Here is a 25,696-nt window from a genome sequence, read left to right as displayed (position 1 = left end):
ACCTTAAAGGTTTGAGCTACCCAACAAATTCAGTATCATCTTTAACCCATTAAGACACAGTATCCTAAAACAGGACAGCCAGAAAATTATACAGTACCAAGTATTTATTCTTATTTCACTTTCCACTAATTACTAACTGACATGGATCAAAATATAATCATTCTTTCGTCATTTTTTCTTTCTTACTGATTGTTTTTGTTTAATTGTAGTATGAAAATCAATTTTCTTGTATAACTGGCTTAAAACTTGATTTCAATCCTGCAAGCTGAAGACAACTTTGATAAAGACAAGCCTATTCTCAAGCCTGTAAATTAATTTAAAAATTAATGTCTTGGAATTATCTCCCCCTTTCTCTGAGAGTTACCACCAGTTGACGATTGAATTTCTTTTCCTCCTTCAAATTCCTTACCTTTTTCTTTTTCACTCATTGGATTGTAGCAATGAATGAGGCACCGCCTTAAAGCATCTAATTGAACAATTTGACTTCAATACTTACATTTCAAGTCTGATATTTCCTCTAGCGATCTCATTTGCCGAACAGCTAAGTTACGGGTACATAAACACAGATAGACACATATACATGCATGCACTCATGCATACATACATACATGTGTGTATAAATAGATAGATAGTACTGATCATCACTGGTAATTTCTATATCAATAGTAGTAAAACCAGGATATGGGGTATGCTAGACTTGATAGAGTGCAGATCAGGTAGAAGTTAACACATGCTGCAATGATGCAACGTATACAGTACCACGTACCAGGCAAGGATTGGTCTCTTGGTCATTAGAAATAAATGAGGAAAAAAAACAAAAAAACAAGAATACCTACCATTGTTGATGCTGACGAATTTGTGGTCTGTTTTTTTGGATAATGAAATCGGTACTACTAAAGCAGCGCGGACCCGAACGGGCAGTCGCGCGTCCGCGCTAGCTAGTCGTGAGTGGTCGATCCTAACCCTAACCCTAACCCTAAACACGTATTCATTTACACACGTGGGTTAGGGTTAGGGTTGGGACAGGGTTAGGGTTAGGATCGACCACTCAAGACTAGCTAGCGCGGACGCGCGACTGCGCGTTCGGGTCCGCACTGCTTTAGTAGTACCATGAAATCAAAATGTAAATATATTTCTGTCACTTTCAATAATGATGATTCAGTTTTTTTGATCAAATGAATTATTTGCTCATTGAATTAACATGTAAGTGGTTGAATATTCCACAAATCACATATACCTTTAATGTAATTCTCAGGCAGAAAATAAAGTGACACAATGTGTGACAAAGCTGCACCTTTGAATTACATGTACAATCCAACTGATAGGCTTCTATGCAGTTTCTATCTAACCAATTTAATTCAAAAGGCATGGGTTGACTTGAGGCACTGGTTAGAGAAAGAGTTGCCCACAATTTCATGCTCTGGGATCAAATCCAATATCTTATGGTTGTGAAGCAAACTAACCATTTGGCCTTACTGTATCCACATTAAGCAACTACACTAACATGGTTTTACATATATTAAAAATGCTCCTGAGAGAAATCAATATAGGGTCAACAGTTATAGGCGTAGGAGTGGCTGTGTGGTAAGTAGCTTGCTTACCAACCACATGGTTCCGGGTTCAGTCCCACTGTGTGGCACCTTGGGCAAGTGTCTTCTACTATAGCCTCAGGCTGACCAAAGCCTTGTGAGTAGATTTGGTAGACGGAAACTGAAAGAAGCCCGTCATATATGTATATATATATATATATATATATATATATATATATATGTATGTGTGTGTATATGTTTGTGTGTCTCTGTTTGTTCCCCCAACATCGCTTGACAACCGATGATGGTGTGTTTACATCCCCGTAACTTAGTGGTTTGGCTAAAGAGACCGATAGAATAAGTATTAGGCTTCCAAAGAATAAGTCCTGGGGTCGATTAGCTTGACTAAAAGGCGGTGCTCCAGCATGGCCACAGTCAAATGACTGAAACGAGTAAAAGAGTCTGACTCTTTTACTTACGCTATAATATATTTTTTGGATTGAATCCAATGAAGGAGATACATATTAAAAGGATCTGTCAAATCTTTCTCAAATCACACTGTACTCTCTTAAAAATGAAAGACACTCTTGATTAGCGGTTCTCAACCAGAGTTCATATGATCTCTGGGGGTCCATATAAGATTTTTTGTGGGTCCACATAAGCAAAATAGCAATTTGGGGATCTACAGTTGTATATTAAGGGACTATGAAAAAGATCTGCTTTAGATGTATTTATTACCAGAAACAGCTAGATTTCTGTCTTTAACGTTTTACATAGTTCAACCTACACGAGTGAATGTGTGAAAAGCAAAATAGGAAATTTGGAAGAAATATCTATAAAATTCGTTTTTAAACTTCAAGTGGTGATGGGGGTCCACCAGAGTAATCACTGCTCTATATAATGTACTTCCAGATTGCTATAACATATGCTTTGAAAAAAATGTATTGACAATGATGGTGGTGGTGGTGGGTGCTGCTGTTGTTTCTGTCTAGTACCTATTGATCTCAAAGCTGGTATGGTGTGATGCATTATGGCCTCACAAGGAGCACAACACAAAACAACTGCCTTTTAAACTATTGTTGACATGTATATTTATATTGGGCTTCTGCACAATTTCAGCTGACCATATCACACTTTACAAGGCACAGTGTGGCTGTGTGATAAAGTTTACTTCCCATCTACATGATTCAGTTGTAGCACCTTGGGCAAGTATCCTCTGTAAGAGTCTTGGGAAGACCAAAGCCTTGTGAGTGGATCTGGTAGATGGAAGCTGAAAGAAGCTCAGATTGAGTTACTGTCTTGTAAACTTATATTTTCTGTTATTTTGTTCTATACCAAATGTATTAATTGTGGTTTCTGTAGTCATGGAGGACAAGGATCTTAGTTTTCTTGCTTTCGTTTCTTACTTCTTGCTCCATTTTTGTGTCAACCTTTATGTTTTTTCGTATTTTCTCACTGTCCAGTGTCCTTGTTTTTTAATATATATATATATAATGTACAAGCAGAGCCTGAAAGATTGCTTGGAAATACATGGTGTATTTTATAAATATGCCTAGTTAAAGTATCATAAAAACATGAAACTATTTAGTAGCTCTTTCAGTTGAGTATATATACAGGGTGATTGTAAAGTAACTCCCTATTTTAAAATACTTATAGATTATTTATTGGTTGTAATTTTTACCCCCCACCCCCCCAAAAAATAGATATGAGAGGAAAGCTTTTAGTTGGAGGTTTTATTTAAAATTCAATATAGGCTGCAGATGTCGCCACCAGTTTCTTGAGTCAGTCTGGAATTGTGTCAACTAACTTCACCAGAAATTCTGATGGGATGGAAGACATATAGCTTCTCATATTCACCCTTTATGTTCTTCTGGAGTCTTTAGTTTGGTACAATAGACTTGTTCCTTTAACCAACCCCAAAGAAAGAAGTCACAGGGTGTTTAAGTTAGGACAGCTGGCTGGCCACTCATGTGGACCACAATGCCCCATCCACCTCCAAGAGAAGTGAGCATTCAGCCATTCACGATCAAGAGCAATGTGGTTGCAGGTTAAATTCGCATATATAAAAAAAAACAAATAAAAAGATTTGAGAAAAAAATTACAATTTATAAATAATTTATAAGTATTTTAAAATAGGGGGTTACTTTTCAATCACCCTGTGTGTATGTATGTATATATATATATATATATATATATATATATATATATAATACGAAATGGGACAAGAACGCAAAACATCCAGACAGTTAGGTGATACAAGAAAGGGACAACAAAACATCCAGATAGACGATGCAAAGAAAACAAGGACGGGTCATTCGGAGTTTTCTTTCCTCAGTCAAGATCCAGATTATCTTTGCAATTTTGGCTGGTTATACTCGATATTGCTCCAATCTGGCCAGCCCCAAGGAAAAACTAAGCTAAGAGCATTAGATTCCTTGGAAGAAAGCAGCAATTGTATACAAAAGCAAGGACGGAAAAAAAAAAAAAAACCAACAATGTTACACAAATACAATAAAAATAATAACAGGACATAACAACAGGTGTCTTTCAACTAAGGACGAATTAAATTAAGCTGGTATGTGTGGAAATAAAGCCTTACGGCAGGAATACAAGGTTTCACAGGCACAGGGAAGAATATTGATATATATCATCATCGTTTAACGTCCGCTTTCCATGCTAGCATGGGTTGGACGATTTGACTGAGGACTGGTGAACCAGATGGCTACACCAGGCTCCACTCTGAGAGTGTAGTGGGTGCTTTTACGTACCACCGGCACGAAGGCCAGTCAGGCGGTACTGGGAACGGCCACGCTCAAAATGGTGTATTTTACGTGCCACCTGCACAGGAGACAGTCTAGCGGCACTAGCAACGATCTCGCTCGAATGTCTTTATATATATATATATATATATATATATATATATATGTATGCATGTGTTACTGTCTCTTTGCCTTGACATTGTGTGATAATTAATTGTAAGCAAGTGTCTCTGTCATGCAATGAAGTTGGTGTCCTTTGTTTCCAATCTTCCATGAAAAAATGTTGATCATGGGGACATATTACCTTACTTTGAAACAGGTGAGGTTTGGCAACAGAAAGGACATGACTGTAGAAAGTATGTCTCCATAAATTATGGCCAACCCATACAAGCATGGAAAAGTGTATGTTCAAACAATAGTCAAGAATGATAAAAATATTGGTCCAGTTAGTAAAATGAAATGAAAACTAGAACTAAATTGTTGTGAAATAAATTTTGTAACTATACACAATCAGGGTTTTTAATTTTTTTTTTCTGATTTAAAAAAAAATATTCAAAATGGTTTAAAACTTTATTCAAATTTTATTTAGTTGTAAAACTCTAAATAGTAACAAATTTATAACTTGAAGCCAAGCATTGGAAAAATACTGTTTATGAAAATATTTATGATAAAATAGTTAAATATATGCTTTTCCCATGTATTCAAACACCATTATTTTTGGCAAGTTCTTTGGATTTTTTCTTTAAGTTTTTAATTTATTTTTAAACATTGTTCCTCTAACTATTGTCCAGCTATTGGAAGGGACAAACCATACAATATTCACTCATTTTAATGTCTGTTGAGTTTTTTTTTTGGTTTATTTTTATAAATATATTTTGTTTTTGTTTTTATTCTTTGTCTGGCTAGTTGGTTGGCTGGTTGGTTATAAATTAAAAAATAAAACAAAACAAAGAATATCCTAATTAAGAAGTGTTTTAAAAGTCTTTGTCCCAACCAGTGAGATCATCTGGTGGAGGTTCTTCCTCTACATCTGAATATGTGTCAAAATTTGATGTGTCTGTTGAAGAAAGCACCTAGAAAAGATAAAAAACAACATAAAACAAAAATTTATATTTCACTGCTTCACTTGCCAACTTGAAACATTATCAAATTAGACATTAATGTGGGAAAAAAAAAATTGACTTGGAATCCAACAGAGAAAAGTATATTGATTGTTAAACACCAAAAATTATCCAGATATTTTTTTTAACAACCTTCATTACAATTGAGTCAAAGTTGAAGAAAAATGTCTTGAAAATAAAATACCTGGTAAGGGAGAGGGAGCAGAGTATCTTCAAAATATGGATCAAACATCAGTGGTTAACTTAATCTGTTACCCAGTTTAACAGTAGGTGGTGGTATTAAACTGTGTAATATAGTAAATCAACCACCCATGTAGGCCATAAGTGGATTTGAACTCAAAATGCAAAGAGCAGAGATAAATACCACAAGATATCCAGTCCAATATTCTTACAGTTTGGTCATTCCACTGTTCTGGATGGGTACCTTTTTTTGTCTCTATCTCTGAATTTAAGAAAGGCAAAGTTGATCCTAGCAGGATTTTGAACTCAGAACACAGAGAGCTGGAACAAAATCTGTAAGGCTAATGACTGGTCAATTCACTACCTGGGACTGAACCTGAAACCACATGGTTGTACAGTGAACTTCTTAACCACACAGCTATGTACTCTCTATTTATACATTCCACAATGCTTCCAGCAAACTGCAACTTTATTTCTGCTCCTTGTAATATTTGTTTCTTAAACTAAAAATATAAAGTTTCTTTGTAGAAAATGTAAAATTGTTACCGTTTGAATGATTGGTGCTTCCATTGTTCTTCGACATAACCCATCCCAGTTAAAACCTTCAAACCATTTATGCTTCTGGATGTCTTGAATACCACAACGACCAAAGCCAAGTCGTTCTGTAGGATTTTCTCTGTGAAAAAATGTAAAAACAACAGTGATTTGTTTGGTAAAAAGTTAACTGTTTCTTTTCAATATATTCTTATATCTTGTTATCAGTATTGTTTAACCCCAGATCAACTTTGATCAATCAAACCTATGATTAAAGGTATTCTAGTCAGGATATCCTATTTTTTGTTTTATCAAGATACAATATAGCTAGGATTAATAATCCAATGTTTCTTTCCCCTTTCTAGGGGAAGATGTGTGAGATATTTGGCAGCAATTTCTAGCAGGTGAATTAAACACATAGAAGCTGCTCATTGTCTCATATGATCAGTTCTGATTGAGTAAACTTATGATCAAAGACATTCTAGCAGTGACCATCCTGTCCTTTCCCTATGAAAAGAAAAAAAAAAAATCTCTATAACCACATTATCCAAATTGTCCTTTTCTAAAATGGTAGCTCTGATTGAGGGAGATTTAGTTGCTATTTCTAGCAAGTTGAGTGACCACATAGATGCTTCCTTATCGGCTCATGCATGTCTATATATTAAATGTAGGTGTTGCCATTGAATAGGAGAATAAACAGAATGATTACATTACCCAAGGTTTCTCATTTGTTAAAAAAATATGGTTGGTGGTTGGTGCAATTTAAAGGAACATTGACAGTTATTACTAGCTTGTTGATTGACTTCACAGAGGCTGCTATATTGTTCCAGGCTAGTTTGTTGCAGTGAACATGTTTAGTTATAATTATTTTGGCTAAGGTAGAAGGTTAATTTTTGTAGAAGTAGAATATGGTTAACTGAATTAATCTTAGTGTATTACAGGTATCTAGTTGGTTGATTTTGAAGAAATAAAAAGTTAACTCAATCTAAGTAAGACTTCAGTGTAAGATAAATGAGACTAAATACTGTTAGTTGTCTTGTTTGGTCCTCTGATATTTCTGCATGTTCAGTGCCAATGATAGAACAGCACACCTAACCATTGTCATCGTCATGTATTCTATGCTTTTGCAGTGTGTTGATGATACTACAGCAAATGTCTTCTCGATTTAGCTTCAGTTCTCCCATCGGGTGAATTTATAATGTCATTCTCATAATGTTTTCTTGGCAGAGATATTGGGGTGGTTTGCCATTACCTTCCTCAACCGAATGGCCATTGGCCCACAGGGAGCTCATCTATAGTTTGACAGGTCTTGCTGGGTGTCCTTCCTCAAGAATATCAAGCTACTATATGGCTCTATTTCAAGCAACAACAATACTACCCCACTAAATTAGACACAACTAAGCTAAAGGAAACAAAAAATGTTAAGATAATTTCAAAGTGCAGAGTTAATAAAATGAAAGTGAATAATTACACAATATCTTTTAAAAAATTATTCATAAAGCTACTACCAATGCAAGTTTAAGGAAACAAAAATGGGTTTATACTTTTACCTTATATTTTGATATTTTGGTTGAAAACAGCACTTAACGAAAGAAAATGGTAACCAAACTTAGCAGTATGTGAGAGATGAGATGGTGGTGCAACATGTACTTTTGTAGTAATGAGATAATTAACACCATGCAATTCTTGTCTATTGTTGATGGTTGATTTTAATTTGTCAATTACATGGTCTCTTTAATTTTCAAATTTTCATATTTTGTTCTGTGGCTTTGACAATGACCATGATATCCTGGTAGTAAATCTCTGCTAATGTTTTTTCTAATAGAAAATCAGTTCAGATGCATTTTCTATTGCACAGAATTGCAGATTGTAAATGATATTGTAAATGTAAAAGCAACAGTATTTATTACATGCAATGTAGCACACTATGTAAGCCTGAAAAATATATATCCATGCATTTTTATTTTAACTTTTGAGCATTCAAATTACTCTGTCAAGTGTTATGCTTATTTATTCACATTGTTTTGAATTTATCACATTATCTCGTAGCTTTGGGATTTTAATGATGTATTTGTTTACTTGTAGAATGATGTAGGGTGGGTATGAAAGGTCTGACCTGTCCCTTTGAACATAAAACTGGAAGATTATTTGGGCCTGACATGGCTGGTTTGAATACCAAAGGGTTAATATATATTCTTAATGACTTTCAGGTTTTGTAATAAATAAAAGATAATTCAAAACACAGAGCTCAATAAAAAGTAAGAATTTTTCTTTACCGACAGAGTTTCTTGATTAGATTCTGGGCACTTCTTGTGATTTTACGAGGGAAATCAATGGCATCGATTCCCTTCAAAATCATGTTGTAAGTCTTCATAGGGTCAGCTCCATTGAATGGAGGACTGAAAATATAAAACAAGGAAATATTCTTTAAAGGATAATCATTATTCATCATCAGTATTTTATGTCCACATTGTGATGTTGGCATGGGTTGGATGGCTTTTCTGAGGCAGTGTTTTAAAGCTTGATGTTCTTCCTGTTACCAACCATTTCAGTCACCTTTATGACATGCAGAAATGAGCTGTACCCATTCTAAAAGTAGGGCACACATGGAAACACATTACAATACTGTTGTCAGAAAACCATCCATTGGGATAAGATTTGATTTTTTTATGGATTTCTTTTTAAGTTTGAATTTTCAAATGTAGCACAGACATGGGTGTATGGCTAAGAAGCTCACTTCTAAACAATGTGGTTTAGGGTTCAATTCCACTGAATGACATTTGGGCAAATGTCTTCTATAGTCCTAAGAAGACCAAAAGCTTTGTGAGTGAATTTGGTTGATGAGAGTTGAAAAAAGCTCATTCTGTGTGTGTGTGTTTTTTTTACATTTGTGCCTTTCCAAATGTAACTGAGCTACAGGTGGTGATATTGCTGTAAATTTTCCTGTTGTCTGCTGGCTTTTGTGCCTTTGAAAATGTGGATGAAGATATCCCTTACTTGTAAAACAGGTAAGGGTTAGCAGCAGGAAGAGCATCTGGCTGTTAAAACAATGTCTCAATAGTATACTCGTTATAACCCATATTAGCATGGAAAAATTGGCTTAAAAACAAGCAAATGAATGAAGAAACCTGATTAAACTGATATAATTAATATAACTGGTAGATTTTTACTTAACAAAACTGGGAAACAAAATCATCCCCCAAAAAATATATATATATATAATTTTAAAATACTGAAGTTAAATTTCTGTTAAGAATTAAAAAAATAAAATGTGATTTGACTTAGATTCACTACAAAATTAATTTCTAACATAAGTCCTAGGCCATATATACTTGGAGAGGTTTAAATCAATAATATCAACTCTAGTATAATGGATACCCAATATACTGACCCCACCATCCCAGATGATGGAAAATAAGGTTGACTCATCATAAAATCCTTATTGAAATGTGGAAAAAACTAATTGCAACAACTTTGAGTTGTGAGAACCCTTTTGTTGCATGAGGTTCAAGGTGACCTCACTAATGCTGGTGCTGTCATAAAGTACACCTCATATACTTTGTGAAGTAGCTGCAGAATGAGAGGAGGAAACACAAGGCTTAGAGCAGTGTTTTTTCACCTATTGATCCCTTTGATTCCTATCTTACTAGGATGGACCCTCACAACCATTCAATATTTAAAAATCCTATTATATTTTTATAATTAGATATTATTAGGAACTGCATTAAAAAAAATTGTTAAAATATTTTGTGTATCGCTAACGTATAAGCAATTTATAGTAAATAAATTTTAACAACATAATCTTATATGGACCCCTAAGGGCCATATGGAACCTGGTTGAGGGTCCTTTAGTGTTGTTTTGTTTAGTTGATGCCACAGCAAAATGTATCTAATACACTCTGTAAAGTAGTTGGTGATAGGAAGGGCATCCAATCATAGAAACCAAGCTGAAAATGCAACTATGTGTGGTCTCGTGACTCATCTAGGAAAGCTGTAACACTGAATAAAAACTGACTCAAGCCAAAATGATCCATTCAACCCATGCCTGGATGGAAAATGAATGTAAAATGATGATGAAATTTCAACAGAATGAAACTGAAAAAGAAAAATTGATAGAAACAAGAAAGATACATGAACTGAAATATTCTGTTTTGGTTTTCAATAGTACTCATATAAATTAACCCCAATTAGATCCTTACTGAGCATGCCTGTGATCAAGCACTTTCCAACCTTGGCCATCTAGTCTTTTACAATATTGTATATCTAGAACGTTATTTAATATGTTTTTCATTTTTTAAGATGGTAAAATGTGACTTGAGGATCTGACTGCTATTTCTAGCAAGTCAAGTGACTGTGTAAAAGTGTTTCGTTATTATTTTTTTTGCTTGTGATCATCACAATTTTGTTTGAGTGTTGTGGCTGTGTGGTAAGTAGCTTGCTTACCAACCACATGGTTCCAGGTTCAGTCCCACTGCGTGGCACCTTGGGCAAGTGTGTTCTACTATAGCCTTGGGCCGACTAAAGCCTTGTGAGTGGATTTGGTAGACGGAAACTAAAAGAAGCCCGTCGTATATATGTATATGTATATATATGTGTGTCTGTGTTTGTCCCCCCACCATCGCTTGACAACCGATGCTGGTGTGTTTACGTCCCCGTTTCTTAGCGGTTTGGCAAAAGAGACCGATAGAATAAGTACTAGGCTTACAAAGAATAAGTTCTGGGGTCAATTTGCTCGACCAAAGGTGGTGTTCCAGCATGGCCACAGTCAAATGACTGAAATGAGTAAAAGAGTAAAAGAGTCCAAGGATAGCCCTGGTCAAGCAAATCAATGATCAAAGGTATTTGACCCATGACGCCAATGACCAATCTTTTCATACATCAAGGACTATATTATCTAATATTTCCCTCCAATTTTTTTTTAAGCTGACATAGTTTAAAAACATCATTTCCTACCTTCCTGTGAGTAACTCAAACATTAATATTCCCAATGACCAACAATCTGAAGAGAAATCATGACCTTTGTTGAGGATTATCTCAGGTGCTACGTATTCAGGAGTACCACAGAATGTCCATGTTTTATTGCCATGACCAATTTTCTTGGCAAAGCCAAAATCAACCTGAAATAAGATCATACAAATAAATTAAGAAGTTATGGGAATGGAAGATTTAAAATTAAAGGGTTTAAATTTCTAAAGAGGTTGACCAGTCCGTTGTGATTAACACCTCGCATTTTGCAGTGTATTTACACTTAGGCAGAAAGATATTGGCTATTCATCATCATCATCATCATCATCATCATCATCCTTTAACGTCCATTTTCCATGCTGGTATGGGTTGGATGGTTTGACCAGAGCCGGCAAGCTGGGGAGCTGCACCAGGCTCCAGTCTGATTAGGCTTGGCTCCTACAGTTGGATGCACTCCCTAATGCCATCCACTTTACAGTGTGCGCTGGGTGCTTTTAATGTGGCACCGGCATGAGTGCTTTTATGTGGCACTGGCACAGAGAGAGCTCTTGCAGGCCAACCCTCTTCATCAGCGGGAGCAGCATAAATTCTTTTGCTGTGAAGGACGGGGTACATTTATCCATCCATCCATTCTCCACCCACTACTCTTGGGAACGTCATGGTGGTAGAGTCCTCAGGCACCTTCTCCATAGGGTCCTACCAGAAGCAACAGTCATTACACTTTTCCGCTGGATTCTCAAGCGCAACCAGCTGAGACTGGATATTATCCAACTTTTTCATTCTTGGTCTACTCTTAGGTCTCCAGTGAGTTTACTTGGCTTGAAGAATCAATCCATCTCATGATTCTTTCCTGTGACATTGTAATCAAATGTCCATAGTCATGTAGTTATGATCTCTCAATGCATATAGAGTGAAAAGAAAAAATGCCTATTGTTATTACTTTGGGATGGAATCTTTTGGGTAACTATAACTGGCTGATAACATTAAGAAGAGAATATGGGGGGGGGGGGGGGTGAACCGGAAGAATTGCTAGCATGCTGGGCAAACTGTTTTGCAGCGTTTTGTCCGTCTTTACATCTTGAGTTCAAATTCAGCTGAGGTTACCCAACTACTGTATTAATTACCCAAGTAATAGAGGTGAAAAGCAGTGATGTGATTGCATAGGTTTGGAACATCTTCCAGCTAGATGTTTTGTATTTTCATATAAGAAAGTAATCACATGACCAAACACCCACGCCTGCATATTTTTGTAATATTGGTTTCAAATTTTGGCACTAGGCCAGCAATTTCGAGGGAAGGGCTAAGTTGATTAGATCCATTGGACTTATTTTATCAACCCCAAAATGATGAAGGGCAAGGTTGACCTTGGTGACATTTGAACTCAGCATAAAGATGGACGAAGTACCACTAAGCATTTTGCTTGGCATGCTAACAATTCTGCCAGCTTGTTACCTTTCATATGTTTGTAATATTGATAATGTAGAGTATCAAGTGTAAAAAGTTGAAATACTTACAAGTTTAACATAGCCATGGTTGTCTAGTAATAGGTTTTCTGGTTTAAGGTCTCTGTAGACAACTCCTCTGGTGTGTAAGTAATCAAAGGCTTCTATCACACAACCTGTATAGAACCTTGTGGTAGTGTCATCAAAGGAACCCCTAGCACAGAGAAAAAAACAATTAAATATGTGTTGTTTTAACAATTTATTTTAACAGTTAATCATGCTTTTATAGTAATTCACTATATGTATATATATATATATATATATATATATATATATATATATATATATATATATATATATATATATACATAAATATCAGACAATGAGAATAAGTGCTCAACGCTGCATTGGTTGATAAAGATCTTTTATTTGTGGATTAAGGCTACCATTGGTTTCAAGTTAAGGAAGCCTTTAACAATAATCAAGCCTATCACATGGAATATTAGTGTTGATAATTGTCATGGGCTTCTAAAAAGTGAAACCAATGGTAGCCTTAATTAACAAATAATATATATATTGTGAACCCTTTAGCAATGAACCTAATTCATTTCAGGGCTTCATTTATTACTATTATCCTATCCATTACCCTATCAAATACAATATTTGTATTTAGGGAAGTTTGTTCTGAACCCTTGATGAATACTGAGGATCTACATGCAAGCTTTTCCTCGAAGAATTAATAAATTAAAATCAGTGCCATTTAATAAAAATTATGTGACATTTGAACAATGAGTTAATAAACTGCAAGAATAACTATATAGAAAGAAAAAATTCAATAAAAAACATCCACAGAATATTTTAAGGATCTCTTTTACAAAGATATAAATACTAATAAATATTATAATGAAAATTTATAAAATAAAAGATATTACATGACAAATATTTAAAGATATCAGCAAAATTAAAAAATAATAACAAATTAATTAATCATTTAGTTAAATTCATGGTAAGTTTCAGTCTGTGGGATAAGTGAAAAAACAGAAATAATTCAATAAGACTCATGCATTCAAATAAGTAGATTGAAAATTGAAAAAAAAAAAAAAAAGGCTAATAATTGAAAAATTTTATAATTCCTCATTTGCATTTGTTAGGCTGTTTATGTGAGATAAAAATAAAAAAAAACTGCAGGGTGTTGGGAAAGAAGAAAGGTTATCACCTCTTCAAAGTTTTTTAGAACTACTTTCTTCATTAAGAGAATCATCCAGATCTCCTCTTACTGAAAAGCCAATGGTAGAAGTAAAATGTTCCTTGGTAGATTTTTTTAAGAAACTATCCAAAGACTATTCTCCTTGACATAGACAATTCTTCTATTCAGTCCAAAAGTACTGAAACACTTTATCAGAAAAATAGATCACATCCAATTCAAAATCCTTTGAGAGAGGGTGATATGTCTTCACAATGTCTGTGAGCTTATACCAGAGACAAAATATCTTCTTCAGCTTTATTTCCTCTTTTACTCTTTTGCTCTTTTACTTGTTTCAGTCATTTGATTGTGGCCATGCTGGACCACCGCCTTTAATCGAGCAAATCAACCTCGGGACTTATTCTTTGTATGCCCAGTACTTATTCTATCGGTGTCTTTTGCCAAACCGCTAAGTGACGGGGACATAAACACACCAGCATCAGTTGTCAAGCAATGCTAAGGGGACAAACACAGACACACACACATATATATACATATATACGACGGGCTTCTTTCAGTTTCCGTCTACCAAATCCACTCACAAGGCTTTGGTCAGCCCAAGGCTATAGTAGAAGACACTTGCCCAAGATGCCACACAGTGGAACTGAACCCGGAACCATGTGGTTGGTAAGCAAGCTACTTACCACACAGCCACTCCTGCGTCTGTTAGAATTCCTGTTTTTTTTCCCCCTACTTTGTTCCTTTGCCTCTGAGTTTAGTCCTTGTGAAAATTCAGTCTCTTCTTGGTCTTTCAGGTTGTCAATAGGCAATTCTCTTCTTTGCTTTTGAACTAAATATGTCTGCTTTATTTACCTTGAGGGTTGTGGAGCTGCCCAAATACACAATTTTCTCAACTACAAGCTCTGTCTCAAACATTTCAAAGTTCATTGAAGAGAAAATATCAGGCCACAATGCTCTTCACAAAGAGTTCAAGCACTTAGTAGAAAGCTCTCTCCATATATTCACTATTAAACAAAGAACATTTGTTACAATGAAGTGATTTCCTCAAAACTATGTTAGTTCCACATTATAGACAAAGTCGCTTCAAAAGAGGTCCTGAATAAACAGGTCCTGTTTGATTTTTTAAAACATGCAATCACTTATTGTTCCACAGACTGTCGTTGAGGAGTAGCATTATGAGACAAGAAATGCACTGTTAAAATTGAACTTCTGTGGCATTTGGCCCATGAAGTCGAGAGGGTGTGCTGAAACATTATCCATAATAAGAGCCTTCATTGAAAGATCCTTTTCTTTGAGGTTGTTATGTTCAATGGTAGTAAACACATCAGTGAACCATGTAATAAACAGGTTCCTTGTAATCCAAGCCTTTGAATTGGGAACCCACTGAACACCAAATTTGTTCTTGAAGAATCTAAAATTCTTTGAATGATATATTAAGAACAGTTTTATTTTAAATCCCACGAAGTATATACAATATCATCATCATCATTTAATGTCTTCTTTCCATGCTGGCATGGGTTAGACAGTGTGACTGGAGCTGGTAAGCTAGAGAACTGCATGAGGCTATCATAAAAATAAGATGATGACTTGGGAAAGTGAAGTAGCCTTATGAATTTTAAAGAAAATCATTTTCTAACAAAAGCAATCTTTTTTATCTTTTTACTTGTTTCAGTTATTTGACTGTGGCCATGCTAGGGCACCGCCTTGAAGATTTTTTGTCAAACAAACAGACCCCAGGACTTTTATTTTTTAAGCCTACTACTTATTCTATCAGTCTCTTTAGCCAAATTGTTGAGTTACAGGGACATAAACACACAAACACTGGTTGTCAAGGGGTGGTAGGGGACAAACAGAGCCGCAAAGACACACACACACATACATACACACACAAACAGACACATATATATATATATCACAGGGTGGGTTCTTTCAGTTTCCCTCTACCAGATTTGCTCACAAGGCTTTGGTTGACCCAAGGCTGTAGTAGAAAACACTCACCCAAAGTGCCATGCAGTAGAACTGAACCCAGAACCATGTGATTGGAAAGCAAGTGTCTTACCACATAGTCATGCTTGCACTAATGATTAATTATTGTTGATATCAGAAATTCAAACAGGAAAAAAAAAAATGAAACTATCAAGCCAACAAACAAAGATATAAAAAACTTACTTGTCTCGTAGAATTGTCCATAGTTCTCCCCCCAAACATACTTCAAGTAACATGTATAGATATTTTTGGTCCTTGAATGATCTGTACAATCTAAAAAGGTAAAAGGGATAAATAGAATAAAACACTATTTATAAAACAATATATGTATCAATATAAAATAGGATTCACAGAAAATTTTCTTAACTTCATACTGAAATAATTTAGTAGCATATCATCTGATGTAGTTGTGCTAATCCATAAAATGAAAGTTGAGCTATATTGTGGCTAATGTGCTGAATATCATGGGCAAAAGAACGGTATTTACAACAAAGAAAAACTCTACAGTGTTTTATGTTCATAGTTATTGGGTTGTAGTTAACATTGGATGAGACGAGCCTCCGTCATCAGGGTAGAGAAGATCTTACATTGCAAGTCTTAATTCAGAGAAACTCTAAGATCTGAAATGTAAGATCTTCTCTACCCTGATGACAGAGGCCTGTTTCATCCAATGTCAATTGCATCCATATGGTTGCATATAGTTATTGGGTTGATGATATAACATAATGAAAGATAATTCCACATTGTTCAGAAAGGAGAAAATTGGTAAACTGTTGCTCAGATTCAGCAAACCCATTCAAACTTAATTGGTAGAACTTGTAGTGATGATAGTGATTGTCCAAGAAAGATGGTTCTGCAATTTCTTGCTGAACAAATTGTACAAACTATTTATTTATATTGATCAAATGTATTTCCTGTACATCACCTCACTTCCTCCATCAAATCAACAATGCCTGAACTGGTGCACAGTGTACCACATGTCAGGTGTTGAAGCGATCGCAGAACAACATGAAATGAAGTATTTTGCTGAAGAACACAGCACACCACCTGGTCTTGAAATTGAAACCATGATCTTGAGATCATGAGTGCAACACCCTAACGACTAGGCCATGCACCCTTACAACATTTCTAGTACACTCACAGCAAATACATGACACAGACATAAACAATGACTCATTACTCTGCAAATGCATCATTCAAACATTAACATCCATTAATTAATTAATTAACGAAAGTGCATAACCTAACAATAAAGAGTGATCTTGCCTCAGCCATAATTAATTAATTAAGAAAAGTTTATAACCTAACAATAAAGTGCGATCGTGCTTCAGCCATAATTTTCTTCTCATTAAGAATGTGTTCCTGTTGACGTGTTTCTACAATATGTTGTTTTCTCATCTGTTTTAGTGCAAACGTTCGTGAGTCATCATCTTTAATTTGGACCTGAAATCAAGAAAATAAGGTTACAACTGATGAACACATTTTTAAGGATGGGCTAATAAGTACTTCTTGTTGTAGTCATTTGAACTGCTAGAAATAGCAGCCAAATTCTCTCAAATCAGGATTTAATTTATTTAAACTGGAAGCACTTAATAGTTTGAGATATACAAAAATATGGGATGGCTGTAGCAGTCTGATTGATCAGAGCATCAACAGTCTGATAGGTTAGAGCTGACCTTGGGTTAAACAACAGCAATGAGAAAATTTATATATTCAATATATGTGTGAATTTGGAAGAATATTTTGCTTCAAGCTTATGGCATTTAAAATTTGTTTACATCTTGTATTTTGCTTTATATGATGAACTTGTTGTATACAGTGCTCAGGTTCACCACAACTAGTCAGGTGCATTACAACTGCTCAGGTGCACTACAACTGCTCAGTTGCACTACAATTTGTTTAAAGCTGTTAGTTTGTCACTACTCAGTAGTTTGATCTGAAGCTAATGTAGAAGATATTTATACAAGGTACAAGCAGTAGGATCAAACCCAGAACCATGTGGTTGTGTAGCAAAAGTCTTAACAACACAGCTTGGTTGTACACATAAGCAATTGTTTTAGGAGGGGAGAGAGAGAGAGAGAGAGAGAGAGAGAGAGAGGACCTTACCAGTTCCACACGACCAAAACCTCCAACTCCCAGTGTGGTCAAAACTTTGAGATCTGTTAATTCTAGTTTGTTAAACTCAGGATCTAATCTGGAAAAGATTTTCAGAATTACTACCATTAGGTTATTTCCTTCATACATACAATAGAATAGTTAAAGTAATGCATTGTGGGATACTACATCAGACAAAAAACATTTTGATGAGGAGGCTGGAACATTGTGAAATGAAATATAAAGTGAAAATACAACAGTTGTAGTTTTATCTTGTATTTTTGATATTTTGGGAATATGGAAGGCAGTGAGCTGGTGGAATTGTTTAGCATACTGGGCAAAAATGCTTTGCAACATTTCATCAATCTTTATGTTCTGAGTTCAAATTCCACCAAGGTCAACTACCTTTCATCCTTTCGGGGTCGATAAAATAAATAGCAGTTGAACATTGGGATTGATGTCATCGACTTGTCTCCTTCCTCATCTGACCAGGCAAAATGTTTTGTCGGTCTTTATGTTCTGAGTTCAAATTCTGCTGAAGTTGGCTTTGCTTTTCATCCTTTTGGGGGTCTTAAAATAAGTACCAGTAGAGTACTGGGGATCGATATAAATGACTTAGACCCTCCCCCAAAAGAGCTGGCCTTGTGCCAAAATTTGAAAAACCAATATTTTGGGGATATGACCCCTTCATCAGGACATGTAGTGGTTGGGGGCATGAGAGATGGATGCTCTGAGCAATGACCAGTTCCATCTGTCCTTTCCCCATGTGTCCTGAGGAAAGAGATATAACCTCAAAATATAGAAAAAAAGTAAAGCTTCAACTATTGTTCTGTTTATGCATCAGCAGGTCACTTTGTATTTCATTTCACATTGTTTTAGCCTTATCAAAATGTCTATATTTGATACCTACGCATGTGTATATATACATATATATGTGGAAAGAGTGTGGGGAGAGGAAGAGATAAATAAATATAAGGGCAAGTACTGGATACAATAATTTTCAGTTATAGCAAGAAGAAAAAGTTATGTTTATGAGAATTCTCTACTAAAGATAAACTGGAGATATATAGACGATATAGAAGAGGGTATAAGTCTACTGTATGGTAACTAAGGGGCAACTCTAGACATGTTTTAGTATTATTCAACCTCCACAGCAAAACATAGTGAACATAAGTACCATAACAGAATAGCTAATAGTATAATGAGTGTGTAGATTTTGGTGTCTTTTATTTATATGTTTCTTCTATATCATGATTATTTTGGGTGTTTATGAAGCTATCTAATTATTCTGCAGAAAGATATACCAATGCTACCATTTCTAGTACGTGATGTAACAACCAAAGAATGATTCTTAAGAAGTATTTTTTGTGGTTTTAACTTTGAAAACAACTTCTAAATTTGAGATTGATTGATTCTAAATGTCTTTGAATATTTTTCACTTAATGTTAATTGTTTACTGCAGAATATTAGAATATCATTTAATAACAATAGATTAATTGATTAATAATGCAAAACTGAAACATTTCAGCTTGTTATGTCAGCTGGTTGAGTTGATAGAATGCTAAATAGTAAGTTGAAGACTCAATCGCTCATAACTTCTCTTTGGTTCTGTATTGTGTATATTAGTGAGGAAAATTCTTTCAATAGTAAGTTCATTCATATAAAGGAGGAGCACTCCTTCAGTTACGACGACGAGGGTCCCAGCTGATACGATCAACAGAACAGCGTGCTCGTGAAATTAACGTGCAAGTGACTGAGTAATCCACAGACACGTGTACCCCTAATGTAGTTCTCAGGGAGATTCAGCATGACACAGAGTGTGACAAGGCTGGCCCCTTTGAAATACAAGTACTACTCATTTTTGCCAGCTGCATGGACTGGAGCAACATGAAATAAAGTGTCTTGCTCAAGGACACAACGAGTCTCCGAGAATTGAACTCACGACCTTACGATCATGAGCCGAATGCCCTAACCACTAAGCCACGCTTCTTCACTCATATAACTGTAAAGATGTCCCATGTGCTATATAACACTGCAAAATAGGTGTGTTTTGTTAATAAAGTTGTTGGGTTCAATTCCTCCTGTCAATGTATTTTGGAAAAGGATGTATTTCTCTTCACTACATAAAGATGAATAAAATTTTCAGAAGTGTCTAGTTGAATAAGATCTTTTGAGATGTTAGGATAAGACTTAAGATGGTTTTAGGGATTTACTACCATCCTTATTTATAATTTAAAATACACATAGTTTTGTATGTTTTTTCAAATGTCTGTTCATAGAACATTAAGACTATTAACTATATATAAGTAAATGCAACATATACAGATTTGAAACAAAACCTAGGTTTGACAACAAAGAGGTTTAAGTCAAAATAGAGATTACAAGACAACATATATAGACTTAGGACAATAAATAAAGTTATGAAAATAGAGAGGTTTACCATTAAGACAATATAGATTTTAGACAAAACTAGATTTGCAACAACATGAAGATTTAAGACAGGATATAGATTTCATATGACTTAAAGATTTCAGACAATAATGATATTTAAAACAAGATAGAAAATTAAGACCAAAAATACTTAAGACAACAGAAATTTAAGACTATATACAGGGTGTCCACAAAGTCTGGGTACATGGAGTAAATAAAATCATAATATAAACAATTAAATATAAGAAATAATAATTTCTTAAAGCATGTGTTAATCCCCAAATCATAACATAAACAATTAAATACAAGAAATAATTTCTTAAAGTATATGTTAATCCCCATGTACCCAGACTTTGTGGACACCCTGTAGATTTAAGACAACATAAAGATTATGAAATTTAAATTTTAGGCAACTTATAGATTTAAGCTGATTAAGAAATTTAATACAGCATTCTGATCTAGGAGACATATAAGCTAGTTGATAGTGGAGGAAAATCTATGAATAAGATATACTTACGATAGCTCATCTTCATTATATTCATACCTCCTTTCTTCATTATCAAGGTTTCCAATCAACTGAGAATAACATCTAAATGACAAATAAAGAATGTTAATTGACAATTAACCAATATTTACTAAATAATTTTATGAAAGTCCCAATATACATTGAATATGTTTGATAAATCTATTTTACAAAACAGAATCTTAGCTTATCCAAACTCTCTTCAATTCCAAAGCTCATGCAACAACCAAATTGAAATATTTGACTTCATAATAACATCAGTAAAAGATTTAAGTGTTTCTGAATACTCTGTTATTAAACATGTTAAAGACCTTCTCTAAGGAGGTCTTAAATTATTTCACTTGTTCTGTTTCCTCCATCATCAATCAATTAAGGGGTGATCTCAGAGCTTTTATTTATGATGAAGAATTTCAATTTATCCCCTTCCTGTGCAAGGGATAAATATTGCCAAGTTTTTTTTAATGATTCCCTGCTTAATTAATTAGGAGTGAAAGATCAGCAAAATAATGTATAAATTATTTGGAAACGTAAAAAATAGAAGAATAAAAATAAGATAAATTTTACAAAGATATAAAATATTCTTACTCTCGGTCCAGTACAAGACAATCCACTCCGCTTGGGTCAGCAGCTATCATATTCGCTGTTCTTAAGTCATCTCTATAAAAATAGAACTACAAAATATATTCAACATCTGTATGAATATGATACAATTTTAAAACAACAAACATTTTTAATGAAAACTTATGCACCGATTTGTTTTGTTTTTTCCTCCTTCTCAAGTTTTTGTTTAGATTTAAATAATGGATTATTGGATGAAAAAATTTAAAGAACCACAATTTTTAAAACTGTAAAAGAAAAGATTCAATTAAAAAAAGGAAAAAAAAAATTCAGTTTGTAATTTAAGTTTCAAACCATTATTTATTTATCAATTAAAGCAGGAAGCTGGCAGAATTGTTAACACACCAGACAAAATGCTTAATGGTATTTTGTCTGTCTTTCAAATTTCTCTGAAGTTGCCTTTGCCTTTGATCGTCTTGGGGTCAATCAGTCGAACACTGGGGTCAATGTAATTGACTAACCTCCTTCCCCCAAATTACAGGCCTTCTGCCTAAATTGATAAAGGACTGCTTCTTTATCAATTACCGCTTGATTAAAAATATTAAAACATCAGTTTCCAGTGTATGATGTCAATAACAGATGTTGTTTATCTAAGGTACCCTTGGGTATCTGTCAGGTAACCTATTTTTTCATTGACATTTTCAACATACTCCAATATTTAAACCTAAAAACTTGAATCTCCTAACTAATCCTTATATTGCTACATATCAAAATATTGTTAGTGGGGTAGATTTGGTTACATTGCTCCCAGTACATGACTGGTGGTTTCCCGATTGGAAATTAAAAGCAATCACGAAAAGAATTGAACTTAGATTGTAAAGGGAGGTAACTAAATGTTGGTTTCTAACTGGAGCTGAAGATGATACACTTCTTTTTTTTACTATGGAAGGATAAATTGATTTCATCACGTAACAAGGAGTTAAGTCAAACTTGGTGGATCGAGGTACGTCTTTTAAAGATGACAGGAACATCTGGTCACTCTATTTACAAGAAATAGCTACCAAAATCTCCAAGCAACTCTGGTTGTCGTTAAAGTGGGTAAACCAAATGTCATCTGCTAAGTCAGTGGTTCTCAACCAGGGTGCGTATGACCCTTTGGAGAGTGGGGGGGTCGATGTAAGACTTGGTGGGGGGGGGGGCACAGAAGCAAAATAGTTAACTAGGGATCCACAGTTGTATTTTAAGGATCCATGAAAAAATGTTACTTTAAATGTATTTATTCCAAAACACAGCCAGGTTTCTTTCTTAAATGTTTTACACTGTTCATCTTACACAAGTTAGTGTGTGAAAAACAAAATAGGAAATTGGAAAGAAGTATCTATAAAAGAAGTTTTTAAACATCGAATGGATCCATAGATAAAAAATGGCCGAGAGCCACTGTGCTAGATAGACAGTAATCAAATATTTTGTTATAAAGTGGTGGTGGCACTCCGTCGCTTACGACGTCGAGGGTTCCAGTTGATCCGATCAACAGAACAGCCTGCTCCTGAAATTAACGTGCAAGTGGCTGAGCACTCCAGAGACACGTGTACCCTTAACGTAGTTCTCGGAGATATTCAGCGTGACACAGTGTGATAAAGCTGACCCTTTGAATTACAGGCACAACAGAAACAGGAAGTAAGAGTGAGAGAAAGTTGTGGTGAAAGAGTACAGCAGGGTTCGCCACTATCCCCTGCCGGAGCCTCGTGGAGCTTTAGGTGTTTTCGCTCAATAAACACTCACAATGCTTGGTCTGGGAATCGAAACCGCAATCCTATGACCACGAGTCCGCTGCCCTAACCACTGGGCCATTGCACCTCCTTTGTTATAAAGTAGTTTGAATATAAATGTTGTGTTTGTTGCTTAGCTCTAAGTTAGCTATGCCAAGCAGACCTTAATAAAAGATGTTCTAACCATGAACATTCTGTTTTCTACCCAGATATATCCAGAGCTATATTGTTCAAAGTGCTCTGAATTCTTAAAGCTGACGGTGCATGTGTGTGATGAGGCAGACTTGGCTACTATTTTTAGCTATGAGACTGGTCATGTTGACGCCAACTCCAAGTGTAAAAGTAAATGCTGTGCTGGTATACCAAATCTTGCTTTTACACATTTTGAAGTACACTACCATTTTTAATAAACGGAACTTAAAATATGCATGAAAGAAAACTACTGCATTTATTCGTGTATAATGTGGTCTCAGACATAGTACAAACTCCACATTTAGCACCTAAAAATCAGTAATCCATATTTTATATTGTATTTTACTTTTACACTCCTGCAAAAGGCTACATCTATCTAATTCTGACAACATTGCATCATAGTCTATTCCTCTCATTAGGTATGAGTAAACACAATAGTGTTGTATGACAATTTTAGCCTTTGTTATTTATATCAAGTTAACCCTGGCTGACTAGGCAGTCTAGGATCAAAGACATTCCAGTCATGACTGTCCAGTAGTTTTAAGGATACATAGATATGGGGTTCTTCCAAAAGATCTCTGGAGTAACATATAGGGTCCAACTAAGATACAAAACTGAATTCACATGTTTATTGATTGTCAGATAAATTTACAGTCTTTTGTTTTCTCTTTTCTGCATTTGAAGATCAATGAGGATGAGTTGATTTCTGAAATCTTCTCTGGACATGGCAAGATCAGTCCTTTGTTTTAAGGTGACCTGCTTTAGTTTCCAAACTTTATAAACATCCAGCATGGTCACTACTTTTGATGTATAAGCATCCTGGTATCAAATGCAGAAGAGAGGGACAACACACTGCTTCTACACTCTGTTTGACAATCAAATCTCGTCCTTTCTACTTCCCTCTTTCTCTCAAGCATCAAACAATAATGCTAGCTCCCACATGCAAAGAATCTATGGAACCAGAGAGTATCTTACTGCTACAACCTAATAACACGTACACAAACAAATGACACAACGACATCATTTATATTTTATATTGTAACAACATTATAATCATCTAAATAAATGGCCATCTTCATAATTACTTGTTCTCCACCCATTCATTTCTATGCTGCGTCATCATCATCATTCAAACTTCATCATCATTCAAACTTCATCATCATTCAAACTTCATCATTACTTTTGACTTCTCAGCCATATTATGCCATTACAAACATTATTCGACAAAGATGGTTGGATAATATCCATAGCCTCGATTGGTCACGCTTGGAAATCCAGCTGGAAAGTGTAATGATGCTTGCTTTTGATGGAACCCTATGGACGATGTGTCTGAGGATTTTGTCCTTGCAACCTTCCAATAAATAGAAGTGAAGAGGGATATATGGATGGGACTCATTAACTTATTCTGTCCTTATTTAAGATAGTAAGGTATGATATGAGGTAGATATTTCTAGTGTGTTGAGTGAACATCTACAGGCTTCCTTGTTGGTAATTTAGCCCCATGTCATTCTTATCTTGTAGATCAGGTGAGTAAAAGCTGGTAGTGAATCAGCAAACTCATATAAACGTCAGATAGAATATCTTACAGTATTTCTTGTGTCTGTCAATGCTCTGAGTTCAAATCTTGCAGTGGCCAAATTTGTCTTTTATCCTTTTGTAGCTGATAAAAGAGTACCACACAGAGCAGCAGATTGGCGGAACTGTAAAAATGTCAGACCAGATGTAATGCTGTTGCAAGAATTCATATAAGGTTCTTGAGCTGAGGATATCTTTTCCCCTCCCTCCATCTGTCCTTGGGTTCTGCTTTTCTTCTTGACTTAAACAATCAAGAATAACGTTGCCTAATTTATTATTGAAAGACGTATGGTGAAACTTGAGAGATGTTCAGCAGATATTTCTAGCAGGTCAAGCTATCAGATTATGTTCTGAAACACTTTCAGTAAGCAAATAGTTTGATTAGACAAATTAACACGTACATAGATAGCCTCCGGGTGTTCCCTTACCATGTAAATTGCTCCCAGTTTTTTTAAATATTTTCTTCTAATTTTGTAAATTCTCTAATAGAGCACTCAGGACATATTTTCACTACGTATTTCTCAGGTGAGGTTTTTATTGCATTTACATGTGTTCACTTCATTTGCCTTGTGCATCTCAATAGCCTTGTAGTCATACTCTTGTGTCTGATTGTTACTTATTGTAAAGCTTCACAGGAATCAATCTCATTTTATCATAACTAAACAGGTGAGCAATCACTGAAATATCTAGCTGCCCTGAAAGATTAGTTAACATTCGAGATTAATTTTTTCAATTTGTTTATTTCAGGTGGACTTTGATTATAGTATCAGTTCCTTATTGTTTAGTTGTAGAGCACTTGCAGCGAAAAAATGTTTTGATTAAATGAATTAAAATG

The 25,696-nt window shown here is 35.0% G+C and overlaps 1 protein-coding gene across 8 annotated transcripts in view; it reads right to left on the bottom strand.

Annotated features, from left to right (window-relative positions):
- Positions 1 to 4,849: 4,849 nt before the first annotated feature.
- The window catches only part of LOC106880808 (cGMP-dependent protein kinase 1), a 170,886-nt gene continuing 150,039 nt past the window's right edge, over positions 4,850 to 25,696 (bottom strand). For all 8 annotated transcript variants that reach the window (XM_089355251.1, XM_089355255.1, XM_089355252.1 and 5 more), the window contains 10 exons: positions 21,353 to 21,424; positions 20,762 to 20,833; positions 17,827 to 17,914; positions 17,024 to 17,163; positions 15,904 to 15,993; positions 12,603 to 12,744; positions 11,077 to 11,240; positions 8,400 to 8,522; positions 6,136 to 6,265; positions 4,850 to 5,361 (listed from right to left, as the gene is read on the bottom strand). In XM_089355251.1, coding sequence (XP_089211377.1) covers positions 5,263 to 5,361; positions 6,136 to 6,265; positions 8,400 to 8,522; positions 11,077 to 11,240; positions 12,603 to 12,744; positions 15,904 to 15,993; positions 17,024 to 17,163; positions 17,827 to 17,914; positions 20,762 to 20,833; positions 21,353 to 21,424 — 1,120 coding nt within the window. In that variant the 3' untranslated portion in view covers positions 4,850 to 5,262. The remainder of the gene's footprint in view (positions 5,362 to 6,135; positions 6,266 to 8,399; positions 8,523 to 11,076; positions 11,241 to 12,602; positions 12,745 to 15,903; positions 15,994 to 17,023; positions 17,164 to 17,826; positions 17,915 to 20,761; positions 20,834 to 21,352; positions 21,425 to 25,696) is intronic.

Source organism: Octopus bimaculoides, chromosome 7 (assembly GCF_046866305.1).
Source record: "Octopus bimaculoides isolate indiv1 chromosome 7, ASM4686630v1, whole genome shotgun sequence".
NCBI lineage: Eukaryota > Metazoa > Mollusca > Cephalopoda > Octopoda > Octopodidae > Octopus > Octopus bimaculoides.
This window is presented reverse-complemented; position numbering and strand designations above follow the sequence as displayed.